Source organism: Panthera pardus, unplaced genomic scaffold (assembly GCF_024362965.1).
Source record: "Panthera pardus isolate Hobbes unplaced genomic scaffold, ASM2436296v1 HiC_scaffold_8, whole genome shotgun sequence".
NCBI classification, from domain to species: Eukaryota; Metazoa; Chordata; class Mammalia; order Carnivora; family Felidae; genus Panthera; species Panthera pardus.
The window spans coordinates 56,529,701-56,548,152 of NW_026527013.1; the positions used below are offsets into that span (position 1 = coordinate 56,529,701).

General features: G+C 55.4%; 1 protein-coding gene and 1 long non-coding RNA gene across 5 annotated transcripts in view; both read left to right on the forward strand.

Moving 5' to 3' along the window:
* The window catches only part of NUP210 (nucleoporin 210), a 109,246-nt gene extending 98,510 nt beyond the window's left edge, over window positions 1–10,736 (forward strand). For 3 of the 4 annotated variants that reach the window (XM_053898569.1, XM_053898568.1, XM_053898567.1), the window contains exons 34-40: window positions 1,709–1,826; window positions 2,849–2,995; window positions 4,552–4,802; window positions 5,790–6,006; window positions 7,752–7,847; window positions 7,927–8,010; window positions 9,217–10,736. In XM_053898569.1, coding sequence (XP_053754544.1) covers window positions 1,709–1,826; window positions 2,849–2,995; window positions 4,552–4,802; window positions 5,790–6,006; window positions 7,752–7,847; window positions 7,927–8,010; window positions 9,217–9,317 — 1,014 coding nt within the window. In that variant the 3' untranslated portion in view covers window positions 9,318–10,736. The other variant, XM_053898570.1, reaches the window with a different exon arrangement.
* A 253-nt stretch (window positions 10,737–10,989) lies between these two features.
* On the forward strand, window positions 10,990–18,196 carry LOC109261553 (uncharacterized). The gene is made up of 3 exons (XR_002077437.2): window positions 10,990–13,901; window positions 16,033–16,106; window positions 17,857–18,196. It is a non-coding gene; the product is annotated as an uncharacterized LOC109261553 (long non-coding RNA).
* Window positions 18,197–18,452: the final 256 nt, after the last annotated feature.

An 18,452-nucleotide genomic window follows, 5' to 3' on the forward strand; every position in this document is an offset into this window, starting at 1 on the left:
GGGTTATTTTATTTTATTTTATTTTATTTTTAATTTTGTAAAAAAATTTTTAATGTTTATTTATTTGGAGGGAGGGACAGAGAGAGGGGGTGACACAGAATCTGAAACAGGCTCTAGGCTCTGAGCTGTTAGCATAGGGCCCGATGCAGGGCTTGAACCCAGGAACTGTGAGATCATGACCTGAGCCAAAGTCGGACGCTTAACTGACTGAGCCACCCAGGCATCCCTATCAGAATTTTTTTTTTTTTTTAAGTAAAGAGTGATCACAATCAGAGGTAATGTTTGGAATGAGTATCCAGTTCCTGGTGGAGTCTAAGAGCCCAAGAGATGGGGAGTAGCTGCAGGGGTAGTGAGCCAGGAGACAGGATGGGCACTCTGCTGGCCCTGTTGGGTGGGCAGAAACTAAGGGAGGGTCATCAGAGCTTGGTGACCATTTGGAAGTAGGGGTTGAGGGAGAACCCTTTGGGGGATGACCTCCCCGGCGTCCGGACTGAGTGACAAGGTGGATGTCGGTCCTTTGCCCTGATGGCGGTAGGGGGTTGCAGAAGGAGGGGCCGGCGCTGGGGAAAGATGATGAGTGGATGGAGGCGTGGCCAGTTGGAGGCGTTTGCAGCTCCTCTAGGTGAGGCCGGTGATGAGGCAGCAGGTGTTTCTGGAACTCCAAGACAGCAAGCTGGAGATGGGGTGGGAGTCCACAGCACAGACATGGTTCTGGAAGACCTGACAGTGGACAGGTGCACATACATGCAGCACATACCAGAGCAAGGCCTTGGGCCCCCTCTGCCAGGTGTCGGGGGAGGAGGCAGAGGAAGCAGGGACAAGACGGCAGGCAGCCAGGAGTACAGGAGAAGGTGGGAAGAACCAGGGCCCGGATGTGGGTGCCCACCAGTGAGCGTGGAGGTGATGGGGCCAGCCTGACGGCCTGCCTGCGCTCTTGTGTCAGCCACAGGAGCTCCCTGGGCTTTGGGGAGGAGTGAGACCCCATCCCTGCTCTTTACGAGATCACGTTCCGCTAGAAATCCTGTGGGAGGCAGGAAGTGCTCAGCGCCTGCCCAGAGGTGGGAGGACAGCCTGCCGGCTGGAGGGGACCATGCTGGAGCTGGGCCTGCGAGGGCCGATGGGGTCAGGCTCTGCGGGGGGAGGGGGGAGGGTGATCCCAGCTTAAGAGGGGCACACGACTGGGGTGTTTGGGTGCAGCCAGTGCAGGCTGGGCCAAGGGGGGTGAGCAGGGGAAAGTCTGGGAAGACTGGAGTCTGGAGGGGCGTTCAATACCCAGGCTATGTGAGTTGCCTTTTGGTCAGGTTGATTTATTTTGAATAAATGACAGTAAAGTAAAATGGCTCCTTCTCTCATTGCTGAAAGACTAATTAAGCAAACTGATGAACAGAGAAGTGATCTGCCGCTGTCCCAGGAGCCAAACCCCACAGCCCACCCCGGACTGAATGCATTCAGACCTGCTGTTCAGCACCGCACTCTGCTGTTAGGAAAAGCAGCTCGTTCAGAGGGAGGCAGAGTCTGACCGGCCTGGGGTCTAAGCCCAGATCTGCCACATCTGGCCAAGTCTCAAAAAGACGTGGAGCCTCAGTTTTGTCCCCTATGCAATGGGCAGTGCCTGCATCCCAGGCAACGGGGTGAGGTCACAAAAATGCCCGTCACTGAGCCCACACGTGGTCGGTGCTCAGTGCAGCTGCCTCGGCTCCCTCCCCAGATAGCGATCGGTGTCCCTCAAAGGATCGTGGCCCATTCCGTCCGCCCAGGCCAGACCAGCTTCCAGGAGGCCTCCAAAGTGACCGTCACCTTGGGAGACAGAGGCTCTAACCTGAGAGGTAAAGAGTGAGGGGCTTGCTTGGTCTGGGGAGGGGCCCCGCCAGTCCAGTCGCACGAGCAGGGAGGAGGCTCCCCGTGGCCCTGCTTAACCTCACGCCAAAGGCAGAGAGAGCATTTAACCCCTGCTGGCCCATTCCTTCCAGCTTTTTCGAAATCCGAGTGTTCTTTCTAAAAGAGCCCAGCACCCAGAAGCTGCCTGTGTCTGAGCTGGAAGTGCCACTTCAGCCCCAGGGCAGCCGAGTAAAGAAAGCCCCAGTTGACTGCTGGTAATCCCAAGAAAGTAATGATTTAGCAGGCCTCGCGGCCGATTTTGGTTTTTGTAATTACCTTTTCCAAGTCATGCATAGAACATCCGACCCTGGCCCTGCCCGTGACAGCCCTGGACAGCAACTTCCAGAAGTAAATACACCGATGTGGGCTGGTTTGGTTTTTTTTGTTTTTGTTTTTGTTTTAAACCACGTACCCAGTGGAATTAAATACCACTGTTCTTGTTCTGATTGATGAGGTAGCTTTTCTGCATCATATAACCTCTCTTTTCCTACTTCAGGGCACAGGGCCAATACTGCACAATTGCCGAGATGATACTCAGTGTATTAGTGGGAAACTGTTGCCCTCCTGAAGTCCAGAAATAAATTGCCCATTTTCCCCCTGCCGACAGGAACAGACGATGTGCATTAGTGGGCCCGACCCATCTGCTGTGCTGCGGGACACAGGCTCTGTAGCCCAAATGCTGAAATTCTGATCTGAAATTGCCCACGATTCGGAATGACCCTCCTCCCCCCTAGAATTCTCCCTAGCTCTTATAAACTGTGGTGCTGTCACGAAGCTTTGGGCAGCCCTCAGGGGGCCCTGTGTGGAAGGAACGTGGGGCGTTTCACGGCCCGGCTAGCCTGCACCTGGCCTGCTCTTGCTCCCTCGTTTTGGGGCTCTAACAGATGGATGCAGAAGCCTGTGCAGGGGGGCCGGGGTGGGGCGCCTAGTAGGTCTGGCCCATGCCCTTCTCACCCCTTCCCCTCTCCAGGTGAGTGCTCTCCCTCCCAGATGGAAACCATTGAGACTCTGCACCCAGAATCCCTCATTAGCTGCCACCTCCAGTTCAAGCAAGATGTCTTCGATTTCCCAGCGCGTGACGTTTTTACGGCAGAACCAGGATTTGACGCCACCCTGGGTACGTTTGCAGGGGTTTGCATGGGACGACTGGCTTGCATGGAAGGTTCCTGTTGGTGTGCCGGGCTCACGGCAGCCATCTGTCCGGAAGGGCCATGTCTGTCAGGAGCCCAGCCTGACGGTCGATGCCACCACTCTGGCCTGTCATTCATTTTGGCCGCCGGGCGGGGTTGGCGGTCCAATGCTGGGCGCTGGCTGTCCTCGGCACCCACCTACACGCAGCAGGCAGGACACATTTCAGAGTTGGAAAGCCCGGGTTTAGGTCCCTTTCTGCTCTTCCTACCTCAGGGCCAGTGGGTGTTAAGGCTGCCTCCCTCTGTGAAATGGGAAGGATGATGCCTTAGAGCTGAGCGGTGCAAGCGAGAGCTGGGCAGAAGGGCCCTTGTTAACTAGCCAAGGGCCCCACAGTGTGTCCAAACAGAACTTCCACTGCCCCTGATGCCCGCGCCATGGGCTGGAGTGACTGCCTGGCCCCGGGCATGCCGGCCACGTGGTGCGGAGTGTCTGAGAAGGGGGGTGCCCACGTGGGGTGCTTCGAGGGTTCAGTAGGATAGTTCCTGCCATATGCTGAGCACAGTGCCCAGCATATACTATCGAGTCCTCGACAGTAGCTGCCCAGTGTCATTATGATAATGAGTGTCGATGAGCATTTGGACCATTCTTCAGTTCCTTCCAAGAACATGCAGCCCAGTCTTAATTAGGAGGAGTTAGCGAGGGCACAACACCAGACCATAATAAGCCCAGCCTGCAGCTTGCCATGGCCCGGGGTCAGCACCCAGGCCGCTGCCTAAGATGCAGGAGGTATGTCCTCAGGGCACCTGTGTGGGGCCCAAGTGCAGAGACAGAACAGGTATTTGATGGTCCCGTGCCCTGTTTATTGGCTAATGCAGCCCCATGAAGGGGTGTGAAGTTATTCCCACTTGATCCAAGAAAACCAGGCCAGCAAGGAGGCTGACTCAGCCAGGGGCACTTGGCTGGCAAGGGCACGGAGGGGACTCCAGCCCAGGCATCCAGGTTCCAGGTACTTTCCAGGGCATTGCTCAACAGTGTGCATTGAACTCATTTATCTACCCAGGGCCAGGCGTGGAGGGTCCAACAAACACCAAGGTAGCCCCAATCCACACCTTCACAGGACTTCCTGCTGTTATCTGGGGCCACGGGCCATACTGGGAGTCCGCTCCAGCTCAGCCTGTAGCTCAGCATCGGGTCACGGTATCCGTTCATTATTTACTCGCCCCCATCCTGAGAGCCAGGATGGCTAGGCCCTGAAGTGCAGAGCTGGCCCAGACGTTCCTTCCCCAGGCAACGTCCATGCAGTGGGGATCTGGCGAGCAGAGGATTCTGAGGAGTGAGCGAGAGTGCTGGTCACAGAAAGGGTGTCCAAGCTGGATCAGGGGTGCTGAAGAGGGACGTCCCTGGAGGTCCCTGGAGGAGGTGACGCCTCACCTGGGCTCTGAAGGATGCGTAGGAGTTTTGCAGTTAGAAGAGCAAGGAGAAAGTGCAGCGTCCGGGCGTGGGTGGGAGAGGGGACAACTCAGAGCTTGCTTGTCTCCACAGGCCGGTACCTCTGCTCAGTCACGATGCACAGGCTGACGGACAAGCAGCTGAAACACCTCAGCATGAAGAAGACAGCGCTGCTGGTCACCGCCTCCATCCCCGGCAGCCACATCTCTGGCGAGCACGTTGGTGCCGAGGTGCCCTTCAGCCCAGGGCTTTACACTGACCAGGCTGAAATCCTTTTGAGCAACCACTTCACCAGCTCTGAGGTCAAGGTCTTTGGTACCGTGGAGATTCTCGAGAACCTGGAGGTGAGTGGCGTCCATGCATGAGCCGGGGGCCTTGGAAAGGACCGGAAGGCAGGGAAGACGAGGTGAAACGTGGAAGTCATGGACCACCTCTCTTTAAAAGTGAAAAAAAGATTTTTTAAACGTAAATACCCTTAACCTTTTCTTTTCCCCCATACCATTATCTGTGAGCTTGTATCATTGAATTAGTTACTGGGAATGCTGCCGGACTTCCCCAACCAGGAGCTCGGTATGCGAGGGCAGTACTTAGCACAGAGCGTACCTAGCACATAGTATGTGCTCAGTGAACACTTAGTATGTTCAGTGAATGAAGTCAGTGCAGGAACGTACACTGACATGGGGGAGGAAGAAACGCTATAACCCCTAACTTATCACCGATGCCCGCGCAACTGGGGACGAGTCCCTAGCCCTGGGCCTCAGTGTCCCCATCTGGTGAATGCCAGGTGAACGATGTCCTAGGTCCCGCAGCCCAGCAGGCCGGTAAGAGATCTGGGGTGATGTGACAAAGGGGTTTTTGGCTCCTCCGTTTGCCGTATCCCTGGTCTCACTGCAGCAAACGTGGACGTGGATGAACGTTCTTGGAGCGAGACGGCGATGAATTCATTGCTGCTGATGGAGGGTCTGCCAGTCCAGGGGTTGAGCTGCTGGCGATCGGCCATTAACAGAGCTCCAGGCTACTGCCTTGGAAAGTTGGCGTTTGGTGGTAGTTCGTGTTGGTTTAGCATTTTTTTAAAGAGCACTTGATTAGAATTCAATGATATTGATTTGTCCTTTCCTTAAAAACACTCCCAAGTGTAGACAGTATGCTCCTTCCCTGACTTTGCAGATTTCACGCTGTCACTTAGAAGTACCCAGGCGTCATCGCCTACCTAGGAAGGTGGACCAGGGAAGGGTCCCCACCCCTACCGTCTGGGCCCCAGAGGGAAGCACAGCATGTCAGGCGGAAGTGGGGGTGGGGGTGCCGCTTTCCAGCTGCATTGTCTCTCCCAGGTGAAATCAGGGTCCCCGGCTGTGCTGGCCTTTGAGAAGGAAAAGTCTTTGGGGCTCCCCAGCTTCATCACATACACAGTCAGCATCTCGGATCCCACAGCTGGCAGTCAGGGGCCTCTGTCCACCGCCCTGACCTTCTCCAGCCCCATGACTAACCAAGCCCTCACCATTCCGGTCACCGTGGCCTTTGTGATGGATCGCCGAGGGCCTGGTCCTCGTGAGTCATGGGATGGGACACTGCTGGGATGGACCTGGGCGAGGAGGGCCGGTCCGGGTGGTCTTGGCTGTGGGTGGAAATCTGGGCAGGAGAGCAGGAGGGGGGCGGGTCAAGACCTGGAGGACTCAGAAATGCAGATTGTCCCACAAAGTGGATTTGGCCCATTCGGGTAGCTAGAGGGATCCTGTTGAAATGTGACTGGATTGTACCCCCTCCTCTGCTCAGCACTGCTTTGGCGCCCACCTCCCCTGGGGGGTAAAGCCCAAGCCTCTCCAGTGTCTTGAAAGGCCGGCCCCACATAATCTGCCTCCCCAAACCATCGATGACTTGTCTCCCCGCTTGGGCACCTTGCTACAGCCACGCTGGCCTTCTTCCTACTTTGGGAACACGTGCAACTCCCAGCTAAGCCCTTGGCATACACTGTTCCCTCTGCCTGGGACGCCTCTCCCCCCGATAGCCCCTTGGCCACGTCCCCACCTCAGTCAAACCCACCTTTCCTCACACATTCCCTGCTCAGATATTAGGAAATTCTGAACCTTACTCCCACGTAAATCCTTCTCCTTCTTCCATAGCCCTATTCCCCACCGTCAGCCTAGGGAATAATTAATACAACTAATTATAATTTCCGCTGGTCTTCCCCAACTGGGAGCTGAGTACTGCATGTGGGGACAGCACTTAGAACAGGGCCTACCTAGCATATACAGTAGGTGCTCAGTAACGGATGCCTCATTTATCCCGCAGTCGTGTATGAGCACCTGTTGCACAGCAGCACATGTGCTGGGCAGATGCCTGAGAAGCCCCCACCTCAAACAGGGCATGGAATATTACAGACGCAGTGAGAAAGGAATGATCCTAAACATGGGGCTCAAGAAGTGTGGGGCACACGGAGCGGGTGATTTTACACTTGCTGGCCTGAGGGTGTGGTTCAAAGGGACTGCTTCCTTCAGGTCTGGAAGGATGAGTAGCCAGGGGGAGGGCCGAGCAGTCAGAAGGGCCCTGGGGTGAGATGCAGGGTGAGGGGCCGGGCCATGAGGAGCCTTGAACCCCCGGCCAGGGGCTTGGGCTTTTTCTTGAGAGCAGGGAAATGGCCTGGTCAGGTCTGGAGAGGAACAGCCTGAGGGGCTAAGGCCAATGTCAGGGGCACTTGAAGAGGCCACCTCCTTCCTCCCATCAAGCAGGGATGTGTCCTGACTCAGGACAGCCCATTTAGGGGAGGAGGAGGGGCCCAGGATGAGGCAGAGGGAGATGCAAGAGGAAGCCACAGTCTGGGCCACCCCGAGGCAGGGCCCCAAAGGAGGAGTGGCTTTGGGGTAGCTGATGCCGGGCTCCCGTGGTGCATGGGCCTCAGTTCTGAGGGCGGCAACATCCCTGTCCAGAGCCTTTGCCCAACCCTGACCTCCGTTTTCATGACAGCAGCTCCTGGCTTGACATCTTCCACACTGCCTTGCCTTTCCGGGCACGTGGCTGACTCCTGGGCCACCCTTACCCTCCGAACTCCCCCAGACAGCTCTGCTCTTCCCCGGAATGGGTATGGAAACTGAACCCTCCTCCCAGCAGGGCCTCAGGTGGACGCGGGTCGGTTCAAGTGGCCCAAGATGGAATAGGACGGACCACTGGAGTGACAGCCCCACAGGACCGGCTGCTGCCCCAGGCCTCAGGCAGGCCGCCTCGCCCTCCGGCCACGCACAGAGACACAAGGGGACTCCACGTGGCCGTTTGGTAACTTGTCTTTCCATTGACTACAGATGGAGCCAGCCTTTTCCAGCACTTCCTGGATTCCTACCAGGTCATGTTCTTCACACTTTTTGCCCTGCTGGCTGGGACTGCTGTCATGATCATAGGTGAGGCGGGCTGCATTGTGTCCCCTGGGCTGCCCCCCCCCCCCCGACCCCAACTCTAACCAGCCATGTTGTCTTGCAGCCTACCACACGGTCTGCACACCCCGGGAGCTCACTGCACCCCCAGGCCTCTCCCCCGGAGCCAGCCCTCGCCACAGCCCCCACTGTGAGTCACCACCCTGTGGATGCAGCCAGGCAGAGCCAGGGCTATGAGGGAGGGTTGTGGGGATCAAGGCCCTGAACCCCAGGTCTCAGAAGCTCTGGCCCCACACAAAAGTGGCAGCTGGGGTGTGAGGCCCAGAAGGCAGATCTGGGAGCTGGTCCTGTGCAAGGAGAGCTTTCCCCCGGCAGAACCGTGGAGGGTGGAGGGCTGGTAGCAGGGGCCGTCTCTGCAGGGGTGCGTGTTGGGACTGGTTCTTACCTGCTGGGGCTGCTGCAGAGGGCTCTAAGCTGGGTTGAACTGACTGACTCAGAGGTGAGGATTCTGGACAGTCCCGCTGATGGATCTCCCAGATGGAGGAGAATCACAGGAGCCATTCCTCTTCGAGTCCAGTTGTCTCTGGTGACCCTGAGGCCCTGGTGATCCTACACAACTCCAGGGGACACTTCTCCCTGGGAGCGGTGTCCCTTGAACCTTGTGTAGTGCCCAACCTTCACAGCTGCACGTGGTGGCCTTTATATCTTTTCCGTTTGAGGGTTCTCTCCCCTATAGGAGGAATCCTTGAATGGTGTCTGCTGACCCAAAAGGGGCATGGCCAGGCTTCAAAGAGTCTGAAACTTTTTGGAAAAGGATGCAGTTATGTATATAGATACATTTTCCTGGGTAACCAGATCCCACGTGCATCCTGGACCCCTGGAATCATAGTCTTCTGCAAATGTCATTCAGCCATCCTTACGACGGGCACTCGCCTTTTCTAATCCCATCTTCCAACCCCTCCCTCTGTGTGTCGGAGCCATAGTGGAGTAGTTGCGTTACCTCCTGAACGCTCCAGGCCCTGGAGTCTTTGTTCATGCGGCTTTCTCTGCCCAAGAGGCTGTTCCTGCCCAGATGGACAGGCCCCGCTCCCTGCGTGCCCCACGGACCCACAGACGCGCCCATATGGTTTTAAGACCCACTGCTTGTTCTCACTCTGCAGCTGCGGGAGGTCAGGGCTCATGCTCCAAGCCTCTCGGCACGTCCAGCTGTCACCCCTTCCCTGGGTGACCTCACATCGCTGGCCCAGGGCTGCCTGGGGGCACGGTCAGGGGGATGGCCGAGCTGGGCAGCGGATGCGTCCTCAGCGGCTGTTCCGGTGCAGGCACGGAGGGCTCCCTGTGGAGCACCGAGCTCTCCCATATGCTCTGTTGGTCACCTCATCTCTTTTCTCCCTAGATTTTGCTGCCTCATCGCCGACGCCTTTCAACGCACTGCCTCCCATCCGCAGAGCCAGCCCTCCGTCGGGGCTGTGGAGCCCCGCGTACCCCTCCCACTAGTCCGTGGGCCGGGCCCTGACGCCCCTGCGCCCCCACGGTGGGCCTGGCCTGGAGCACCCCTGGGCCCCGAGCCCTGGCCCAGGCCCGTGTCGCTGCCTGCTGTGTTCTTGTAGACCTGTAGTTTAGGCTGTGCCCGCTAGCTCACCCTTCCGTGTAGGGCTTTCTGTTGGCTCTTGTTTTCTGTTCTGTTCTTACTTCAGAATCTTACAAAGGCTAAGACTCTCGCTCATTCCTCTGTGCCCGGTTGTCTAGGGTTTCTGGACAACGTGCACTTACGCTTTTCCTTCCCCGCAGTCTCTGGAACCACTCCCTTCTCGAGACTTTGAGCAGGTGAAGCTCCCTTCACTAGTGGTCTGTAAGGGATGTTCCTGAAGTGGCCTCAGGGAAAGGACTTTTTGATTTTTTCTTAACATTTGTGGGGTTTTTTTCCCCTCCTTGGAAACTTTACTTTTCCCCTACTCCGGCCCTGCCAGGAAATGAGGGGAGCGAGCAGACATGAGTGTCCGAAGCTGGCCCCGTGACTGCACGGAGGCCTCAGGTAGGCGCCAACGGGGCCCAACCCCACACTGGCTCAGCCTCACCGGGAGACGCCGACGGGCCACAGGAGCCACAAGCCGGGCTGCTCTTTGCCTCCGTGGGGGCCACTGTGAATATAGACGGCGTCCTCTGTGGTTGCTTCCTGCGCGTGGAAGCGTCTCCTGGACTTGGCCGCAGCTCCATCGAGGTGCTCTTTGGGGTCCGGCTCCTCCTCCCTATCCCGGCTTCTCTACCCACACAGGGACTTTGGAGTCGTAGTTAGGAAAACATCCCTGAGCCAGAGACTGGGACCTTTTCTTCTGGTTTGTTTGTTTGTTTGTTTTGAGAAGCCACTGTGTTCCGCCCGAGCACCAGACCAAAACCCAGTGTTCTCCCTTCCTCCTTTTGTACCACGGTCGTGCACCTCAGCAGCCCTGAGCCTCTGGCCTGCCCCGTGTGGGCACCAGTCTCCCCGCGGCAGCCCCCCAGCAGGCCACGGAGCCAGACCCGGCCAGTGAGGAGGGTGGGCCTGCCCTCCAGGAAGGGGCCGGGAAGGAGAAGATGTCTAGAAGATGCCCCCTCGTTCATTCAGCACCCGAGGCCTCCAGAACGCGGCCTCTCCGCCCTGGGCCGAGAGCTGTGCCGCTCTCAGGAAGAACTGGAGGCGCACCCCGAGCCCGGCCCACGGGGTCGCTGTGTGGGGGGAGTCGTCCCCTTGGACTCTGAGCCGCAAGCGTGAACCTACCGCAGGCCTTTGGGTCCAGGCCGTGCGATTTATTTTTCTAAAGCTGGAGACAGGAAGAATTGTGCCTTGCCTATCACTTGAGCTCAAACTGACGACTTGGATGTAAATAGCCGCGTTTCTACTTGGTTTATTTAATAAAGCTCTATCTAATTTCTTAAGAGGGGCGTGATCACTGCCGGATCCGCGTGCGTCCTGCCTGGACGTGACCCAGGCTCCGGTGACTTGGCTTCCTTCCGGTTACAGAGATTTGGGGAGCGGGTCTGTTCCGCTGCCCTTCTGTGCCACACCCCCCTCCCACGGGGCCCCCACAGGTGCCTGGGGATGCCGCAGCCCCGCCCACACATCACCAGGTATCACCACGTGTCCCACCCCTATCTCTCTCTCTCTCTCTCTCTCTCTCTCTCTCGGGCGCCTCTCACTCTGCAGCTGTCCTTTCCTCGTGTCACTCTGGTCTCTGCACCCACTCTCCGCACCGGCTGATCTCCCTGGTGTCACTGATCCTCTCACTGACTCTGCAGCCTGGACCTCGCCCCACTGCTCGCTGGCAGCCGCTCCTGCCTCCCCAGCCCCTCACCCTCCGCCTTCCCCATTCCCGCTCCCCTCGGGGTGGTCCTCTGCCCACCCTCCACAGCCCCCTCGTGCCCTGGCTTCCGCCGTCGCGGAGCTCTCACGCAGGCTCACCCCAAGTGCCTGAGGCAGGTTCTCCTGTCCCACGTCCCAGGCAGATGCCTAGAGAGACCAGGTGGCCACCCAAGGCAGCAGGCTATTGGAAGGCGCCTCTGGCGGAGACCCCCTGTCGCCCACATCATCCACCTTCTTCCTGACTCAGAGCTGGGCAGACAGCGGCCAGAATCCATACGAGGTGTCCCAGCCGTTTTGGCTGCTGGAAGCCAACACGTGACTATGTTTTGGGGACAGAATGTGAGCAGTGGTGTCCCGGGCAGCTCAGGAACTGGACTGACGGGAGGCGGTGCCCTCCGCACCACGTTGTCCCAACCCTGGCTGAGCTGGCTGGGAGGAGGCCACCAGAATGGCTCAGCCATTGTCCTTGGAGCCTGTGCCCCGCCCAGGACGGCCTCCCTTGACAGGAAGGAAGGACACTCCCAGCGGCTTCCAGTGAGTCTTCTGCCACAGCCGAACCGAATCCCAGCCAATTCAATGGCAGCGCCCCAACACGAGCCTGGCAGGCCCCCTCTTGTAGCCACGCCCCCACATCTGGCCACCACCAGAGCTCTCCCCCCTGCCCCCTCCCCCCGCTGTGGACATACTTGCTCCTGTACAACTCGGGTCCCCCCCTCAGACCTTCCTCTCCCATACCCTTCGTGTGGCCAGTCTCCAAGTTCCCATGAATCTGCCCTCCCCACGACCCTCTTCTTGGCCCAGGGAGCCTCCCCTGGGATGAGGTGCCAGCCTCCGTGTCCCCTGCACCAACCCGCTGCTCACAGATCTGACCGCTCACACCCTCCTGCTTAAACTCTGCTGCAGCCAGCTTGCCCTTGGGGTGGGTGCGGTCCCTTTGTTCACACCAGCTCCCCCCCCCACCACCACCTCTTCACCTCTAGTAGAAGCAGCCAACCAGGCCACCCCCACCCCCGGGCCCTGGGGCTTTGACACCAGCCAGGGTTGGGGTAGTCCTGCACCCACCCTCTCCCACCTGTGTGCTCCTGCTCTGCTCTCCCCCACTCTGGGCTTCAGTTTTCTCCTCTGCAAAGTGGGCACGGCGGTGCCATCAGTTACTGTAAACGTAAACCAGAAGCCATGTGTGGGGCCTTCTCTTTGGGCAGCGGGTTGGTGACTAGGGGTGCCTTCCTCTCCCGTAGGGAATGGCAGATCTGACTGTCAGAGGGGACGGCAGGGGAGGGAGAAGCCGAGGGGGAGGGCCCAGCTCCCCGAGGAATGAGGAACGTTCTGTGTGGCAGATCCGGTCCTGAGGGCCCTGGGCAGTGGGGGTGACTGGGCACAGAAGCGCTTGGGGGACAAGTGACAACTCCAGGGCACCAAAGCCCTTGTGGCCCGCCCACACTGAGAAGTTAATGCCGAAGCTAAAAGCCTAAAAGCGTCGTCACCTCCCTGGGCCTGGTTTCCCTGACTGGAAAATGGGGAGGACGCTTTCCTCATGAGGATCCTGGGAGGACAAAATGAACTGATAGGAGGTGCTAATCCACATATGCTGCTGTCACTGTTGTTGGGGAAAGCTGGCACGGGGCCCATGAGGAGCCCAGATGGTGGGAGAACATTTGTTTACAGAATGGCGAGATGCAGAGGCAGCAGGTGAGCAGCAGGGAGGGTGCTCCCCCAGCCCCCTGGACCTCTGTTGTCATTCCCTGTGCTGTGTTGCCATTGTCTGACCCTGTTATCCCTCCCCAGCTGGGACCTCTTTGAGGCCTGTTCTTCTGTGTCCTCAGGACCTGGCACCTAAGAAGATCTAGAAAGCATTCAATCCATGTCCTACGTTCAGCACAGGGCCTGCCTGGCATGCAACGCACAATAATGACAGTATTGCCCCCAGGTAGGTCCCCCTCAGTGATGCAAGATGGCTGCCAAGATCCAGGCATCACAGCATGTCCAGACATGGCAGCATCCAGAAGAAGAAGAGAAGCAGAGGGATAATCTCTTCCTGTCTCCTTCTAAGGACTAAAGATTTCTTTCCTGGAAGGATCCTCAGCGGATGGTTTCCGTCATGTCTATAGCCAGAGTTGGCTCTTCTGGCCATTCCTGCCCCATGGCTAGTGAGGGCAACAGGATGATCACGTCCATGTATGGCAATCCTTCACAGTTGAGTGGAGGTCAGTGTATCAACACGCTCAACTTCTTTCAGATCAAAATAGAAAGGTCTCAGCATCTGCTGGTTTTCTCTGTGATGATGGCATTTTCTTCCCTTTACCCATCTCAGATACTCTAGAGAGAGAGCCAGATACAGGTGAGAGGCCCGGGCTTTCTTCTCCCCAGAGGCGACCACCATTTTAATGCACATACAAAGGACCGTGAATGCACGGGCTGCCAGAAGCAGGCCCACCTTGCCAGAAGGGAGTGCTTTGACAAAACCAGGGGACGCACAGCACATTCAGCTTTCCGCTCCCAAACGAACCGCCCAAAGGGTGCCAAAAAATGCTTTTAGCACCATTTAGCGCTAAAAATATAGTATTGCGTATAGGTTTTTTTTTTTTCCTCCAGAATTCCTAAGTTTGGGCAAAAATTAACTCTCTGTGTCTGCATCTTCCTGTTCTCTGTGCAGTCTGGAAATGTTACATTTCAAGGTCTGATGGACTGGCTAGAAGAAAGCCTAGGACCCGGGACATCCAGGATGGGCGGGAAAGGTCTAGGTGAGTGGGGAATGCGTGAAGCTTAGAGATCAGGTGACCAGGAGTGTAGGCCTACCTTCTGGGGCTGAAGAGAAATCATTTTACCTTTCTGGGCCACAGCAGTCCCCTGTTCTACGAAATGGCCATGCTGGCATCTGTCCTGCCCATCACCCCAAATGGCTGCCAGCAGGAAGCAGGTGCATTATTATTCCAGGCTCCTCCCTCTCTGCATGCACACCCTTTGGCATGTAACTGCAGAACCTCCCACGAGAGGCTAAGTATATCCCCTGCCCGTGGAAGTTGGCCATGGTACTGTGACTTGCTTTGGCTGGAAGGATGTGGTGGGAGGGACCTGAAGCCTCAGAGCCTGGGACCTGAAGTTTCCACACACCCTTCTTGTGCTTCTGCCATTGACGTAATAATAAGGAAGCCCAGGTAGCTGCTGGTGCAAGGAGGGAAAAAGACACCTAAAGGGGGACCTGATATGGATCTGCTCATCTTGGAACAACCGACCTGCAAATCCATGACTTGGAATAAATGACAGGTGTGAAAACCCACTGACTTTGGGGACGGTTTGTTAGGCAGCATTACTGTAGCAGTAGGTGGCTGATACAAAGCATGATATGATTCCCTTCTGGCTGAACCATCGAAGGCAAGTTTCCTGCCACTTGTCACAGAGTCTGAATGACATGGCTGAACCCTGAGGTGGGCCCCCTCGGCCCTTCCTGCTGGCACAGGGTTTTCTGGGTGGCTCTGGCAAATGGCTGCAAGGGTACCAGACCAAGCACCAGGGCCAAGGAAAGATAGCTTGGCAGGTAGCCACCACTTCTTATAGCCAGCCATGGCTCCCTGTGGCCAGCGTGAATGACGGAAGAGGCCTGGGGCTGCACAGGCGAGCAAAGCTGCTGACATTTACTGCACCCCTCCCCCACTGCAACCAGGCACATGCGAAGCCCTTTCTAATCTCTAGTTCGCTTCATCCTCACCTCAGCTATTGACAGGTGGGGAAACCGAGGCACACAAGGTTAAGCCACCCTTCTGGCGTCCCACGACTGGCAAGTGGCAGAACCAGAATCCGAATCCACTCAGACTGGCGGCAGGGTTCGCTGTCCCACACCAGTTCCTGCCCCTGCCCACCTGGAGCGGGCAGTGGGGGATCCATCCCAGAGGGGCAGGCTGTTGTGCGCAGGGAGCCAGGGCCGGCACCCACACCCCTCCGAGCAGCTCTGCTTCAGGCTGTCTCATGGGTCATTTGATTTTTCACAAGGAAAAAAATTGAATATGGTGGTGGTGTTTAAAAACACAGAAGAGCAAAAAACTAATATGACTTGAATTTAATTTACCTTCTGCCTTCTCCCCCTTCTCTCCCCTCTCAGAGGCAGCTACCTTTATAAATTTGCAGCATGTCCTTCCAAAGCAACATTTATTGTTAATAATAAGCATCGGTAAAAAATATATATACGTATTGCTGTTTTGTGTGTATTTTTATACATTTGCATGACCTTGGTCATACTTTGTCTCATTCAACTCTTGTTTTTTCCCCTCCTTGTATTATTCTATCATATAGCTTCATTTCAATTGAATTCTTTCTTCCCCTATTGTTGGACAGAAGCTTATTTCCGAGTTTTGCTATACTGAACAGTGCTGCAGTGAATGTTCCTGTACAAGCCTCCATGGGCCCAGGGGCTGGGGTTTCCCAAGGCAAAGGGTGTGCCCATTATGAGTTTGCCTCGATGCTACTAAATTGATTTCCAAAGCATTGCACGATTCTCACACCTGCCAGCTGGATATGAGAGATTCGATTTCCCCTATCCTTGTCAGCACATCACATTGTCATATCTATGTATATTTAGTTTTACTGGTTTGATGGGTGACTTTGAATTTGATAAGTTGAATTCAAATTCTCGGATGGCTACGGAAGGTGAACTTTTTTTGTTTATCGGCCATTTATATTTTTCTCTGTCCTCCACCCAAATGTTGACTTTTTTAAAGCTTATTTGCCACTCCAAAAGAGAGATACTATAAGAAACCTAGTCATATGCCCAATTTTGTCATCAATGTATCAGTTAGCTATTGCTGTGTAACAAACTTACCCCCCCCCCATTCTCAATGATTTACATCAGCTAACATTAATTATTTCTCATGAATCCAGGGTCAGCTAATCCAGGCTGGGCTCAGCTGGGAGTGACTGTGTCTCTCACCCTCCTTCTAGGACCCACAGGCCAGGTGAGACATGTCCCTCTCAGGGTGACAACCTTGATGTAAGAGAGCAGGTGGAATTGCCATACAGCTACTTGAGGGCTAGGCTGGGACTGGCATGCTATCATCTGTGCTTCATTGTATTGGACCAAACAAGTCACATGTCTGATTCTAAAATCAGGGTTTGGGGAATAGACTCTCCCTTTGATGGGAGGACCTACAAAGCCACAAGGGATAGGGTGTGAATGGAGGGGTGAAGAATCAAGATCATCAATGCAAATTTGTCATGGTTGTCTTTTTTTTGACTCATTGGCAGTAGCCCTCTATTCAAGGTGCACATTGATAGTTTATATTTTGATATTTTGTCTGAGATCTTCTGCTTCTGAAATAAAATTTTGAAACCCGTGTGATTCCCTCATCGTACAGATGGGAAAACTGAGGCTGAGACACGGGAAGGGACTCGCCCAGGGTCACACCTGAGTAACACACCATGTTCTAGCCCCTTCCCCTGACATTTAAGGCCCCCACCTGACCATGCTGGTCACCGCAACTAAGACAGTTCATGTGGATGTTTCGATAGATCGTTGTGAGCGTTTTAGCCTATGATGAATTCTCAAGGAGCTGGTTTAGAGCCACAATTTTTACATCCAATAAAGTGAGCAATTCCAAGAGTGAGAAAAAGGAGGAAAACAAAACCCAAGACCACGGGTTTGCCGATCGTCTATTATTTTGTTAAGTTTTATGTTGTATGTAATTAGCAGATAAAATTCTGTGGAGGGTTTCATTAGCAGCCTCATCAGGTGACCACTTTCATGTGGGGAGTATTTACTGAAAGCAAATAAAGACCATTTATAAGCACCAGGAAAATGGAATCCGAAAGACCTATTGCTTCACTGCATTAAGGCACAATCACCCCAGGGCAGCAGGGCTCCGTCCCTCCTCCCCCAGAGAGAAGCTGGGGAGCCTGGTGGACAGGGCCCAGACGCTCCTGCCTTTGCCTCTCACCAGACAGGTGACCTTGACCTTGTCTCTCTGAGCCTCAGTTTCTCTGTCTGTAAAATGGGGATTGTCATATGACTTCATCCAGCGGTTTGCTCTGTGGGCTTAACGAGCTCCTGCATAGAAACCCCCAGCACGTGGGAGCAAATAGTTCATGCTCAAAAACATGAACTTTTCTTCCTTCCTCTCTCCCTGGGTGGTCCGGGACAGCCACCCTCACTCTCTCAGGGGCCACAACACATACCCTCTGGGAGTCTTTCCAGCTGTCCCCTCTGCCACCTGCCAGCTGAGCAAATTGGTGATCAACCCGGGCTTACAAACATGAGCGTGACAGGCCAGGTAGATGATACCCCTGAGGAGCTGGCGGTGGGGGCAGTGACCTGGAGTGCACAGCCTTACCCACTTGCCCCAGCTGCCACGTGAGAATAAAGGCCCATGGAGCTAGTTTTTGTGGTTTTCTAGAGATTTCCCCAAATCCAATTTTGGGTGTGTGTGTGTGGGGGGGGAGGTTGGGGGTAAAACCTTCCTCTTTATAAATAGTGGTAACAAAATTCAAGTTTAAAAAGTAGAAAACACAGGGGTGCCTGGGTGGCTCAGTCGGTTAAGCGTCTGACTCTTGATTTTGGCTCACGTCATGATGTCACGGTTCATGGGTTCGAGCCCCGTGTCAGGTTCTCAGCTGACAGCTGGGAACCTACTTAGGATTCACTCTCCCTCTATCTCTGCCCCTCCCCTGCTCGTTCTCTCTCTCTCTCCTCAAAAAAAAAAATTTAAATAGGAAAAACAACTTGTGTGGGCCAAAGAAACCTGCCCTCAGACCACCGCTTTTCGATCTTCTCTGAATTTCATCAATGGCAACGTTCAGTGGGTGTATCTCCACATTCCCTTCCGATCACCCTGGCAGACAGTGCTAACTGCTCCTAGCACTCCTTCCCCTCCTTCCCACTCCGCTCCAGCAGGACTTCATCCAGTGTTCTGGGAAGCCACAGCCAGTCATCTGGTGTTGACAGAGGAGCCCTTCGTTTTAGAGGTGGAGAAGGACTGGTTTTAGCTCACCCGTAGCCAAAGATGTGAACGTGTTAGCTTTTCTCTGGCCACTTGCCCGGGATGGACACAGATAGAAGCTAAAAGCTGCTGTGTGTGCTTGGAGGTTTTTTACCCTCGTTCAAAATTATAGGTTTGGAGCTGAAGCATCTTAAAATGCGGAAGGCACAGGCAATGGCTGCAGCCCCAGCGGCCCGCCCCTACTCCCCACAGGCCCCAGAGGCAGTGGGCAAAGGGACTGCATGGGGGTGGGGGGGCAGGGTGTGCAAATGTATGTAAATGTAATCATTTTGCTGTTTTCAGGAACCACTGAAATGACATTTCCTATTC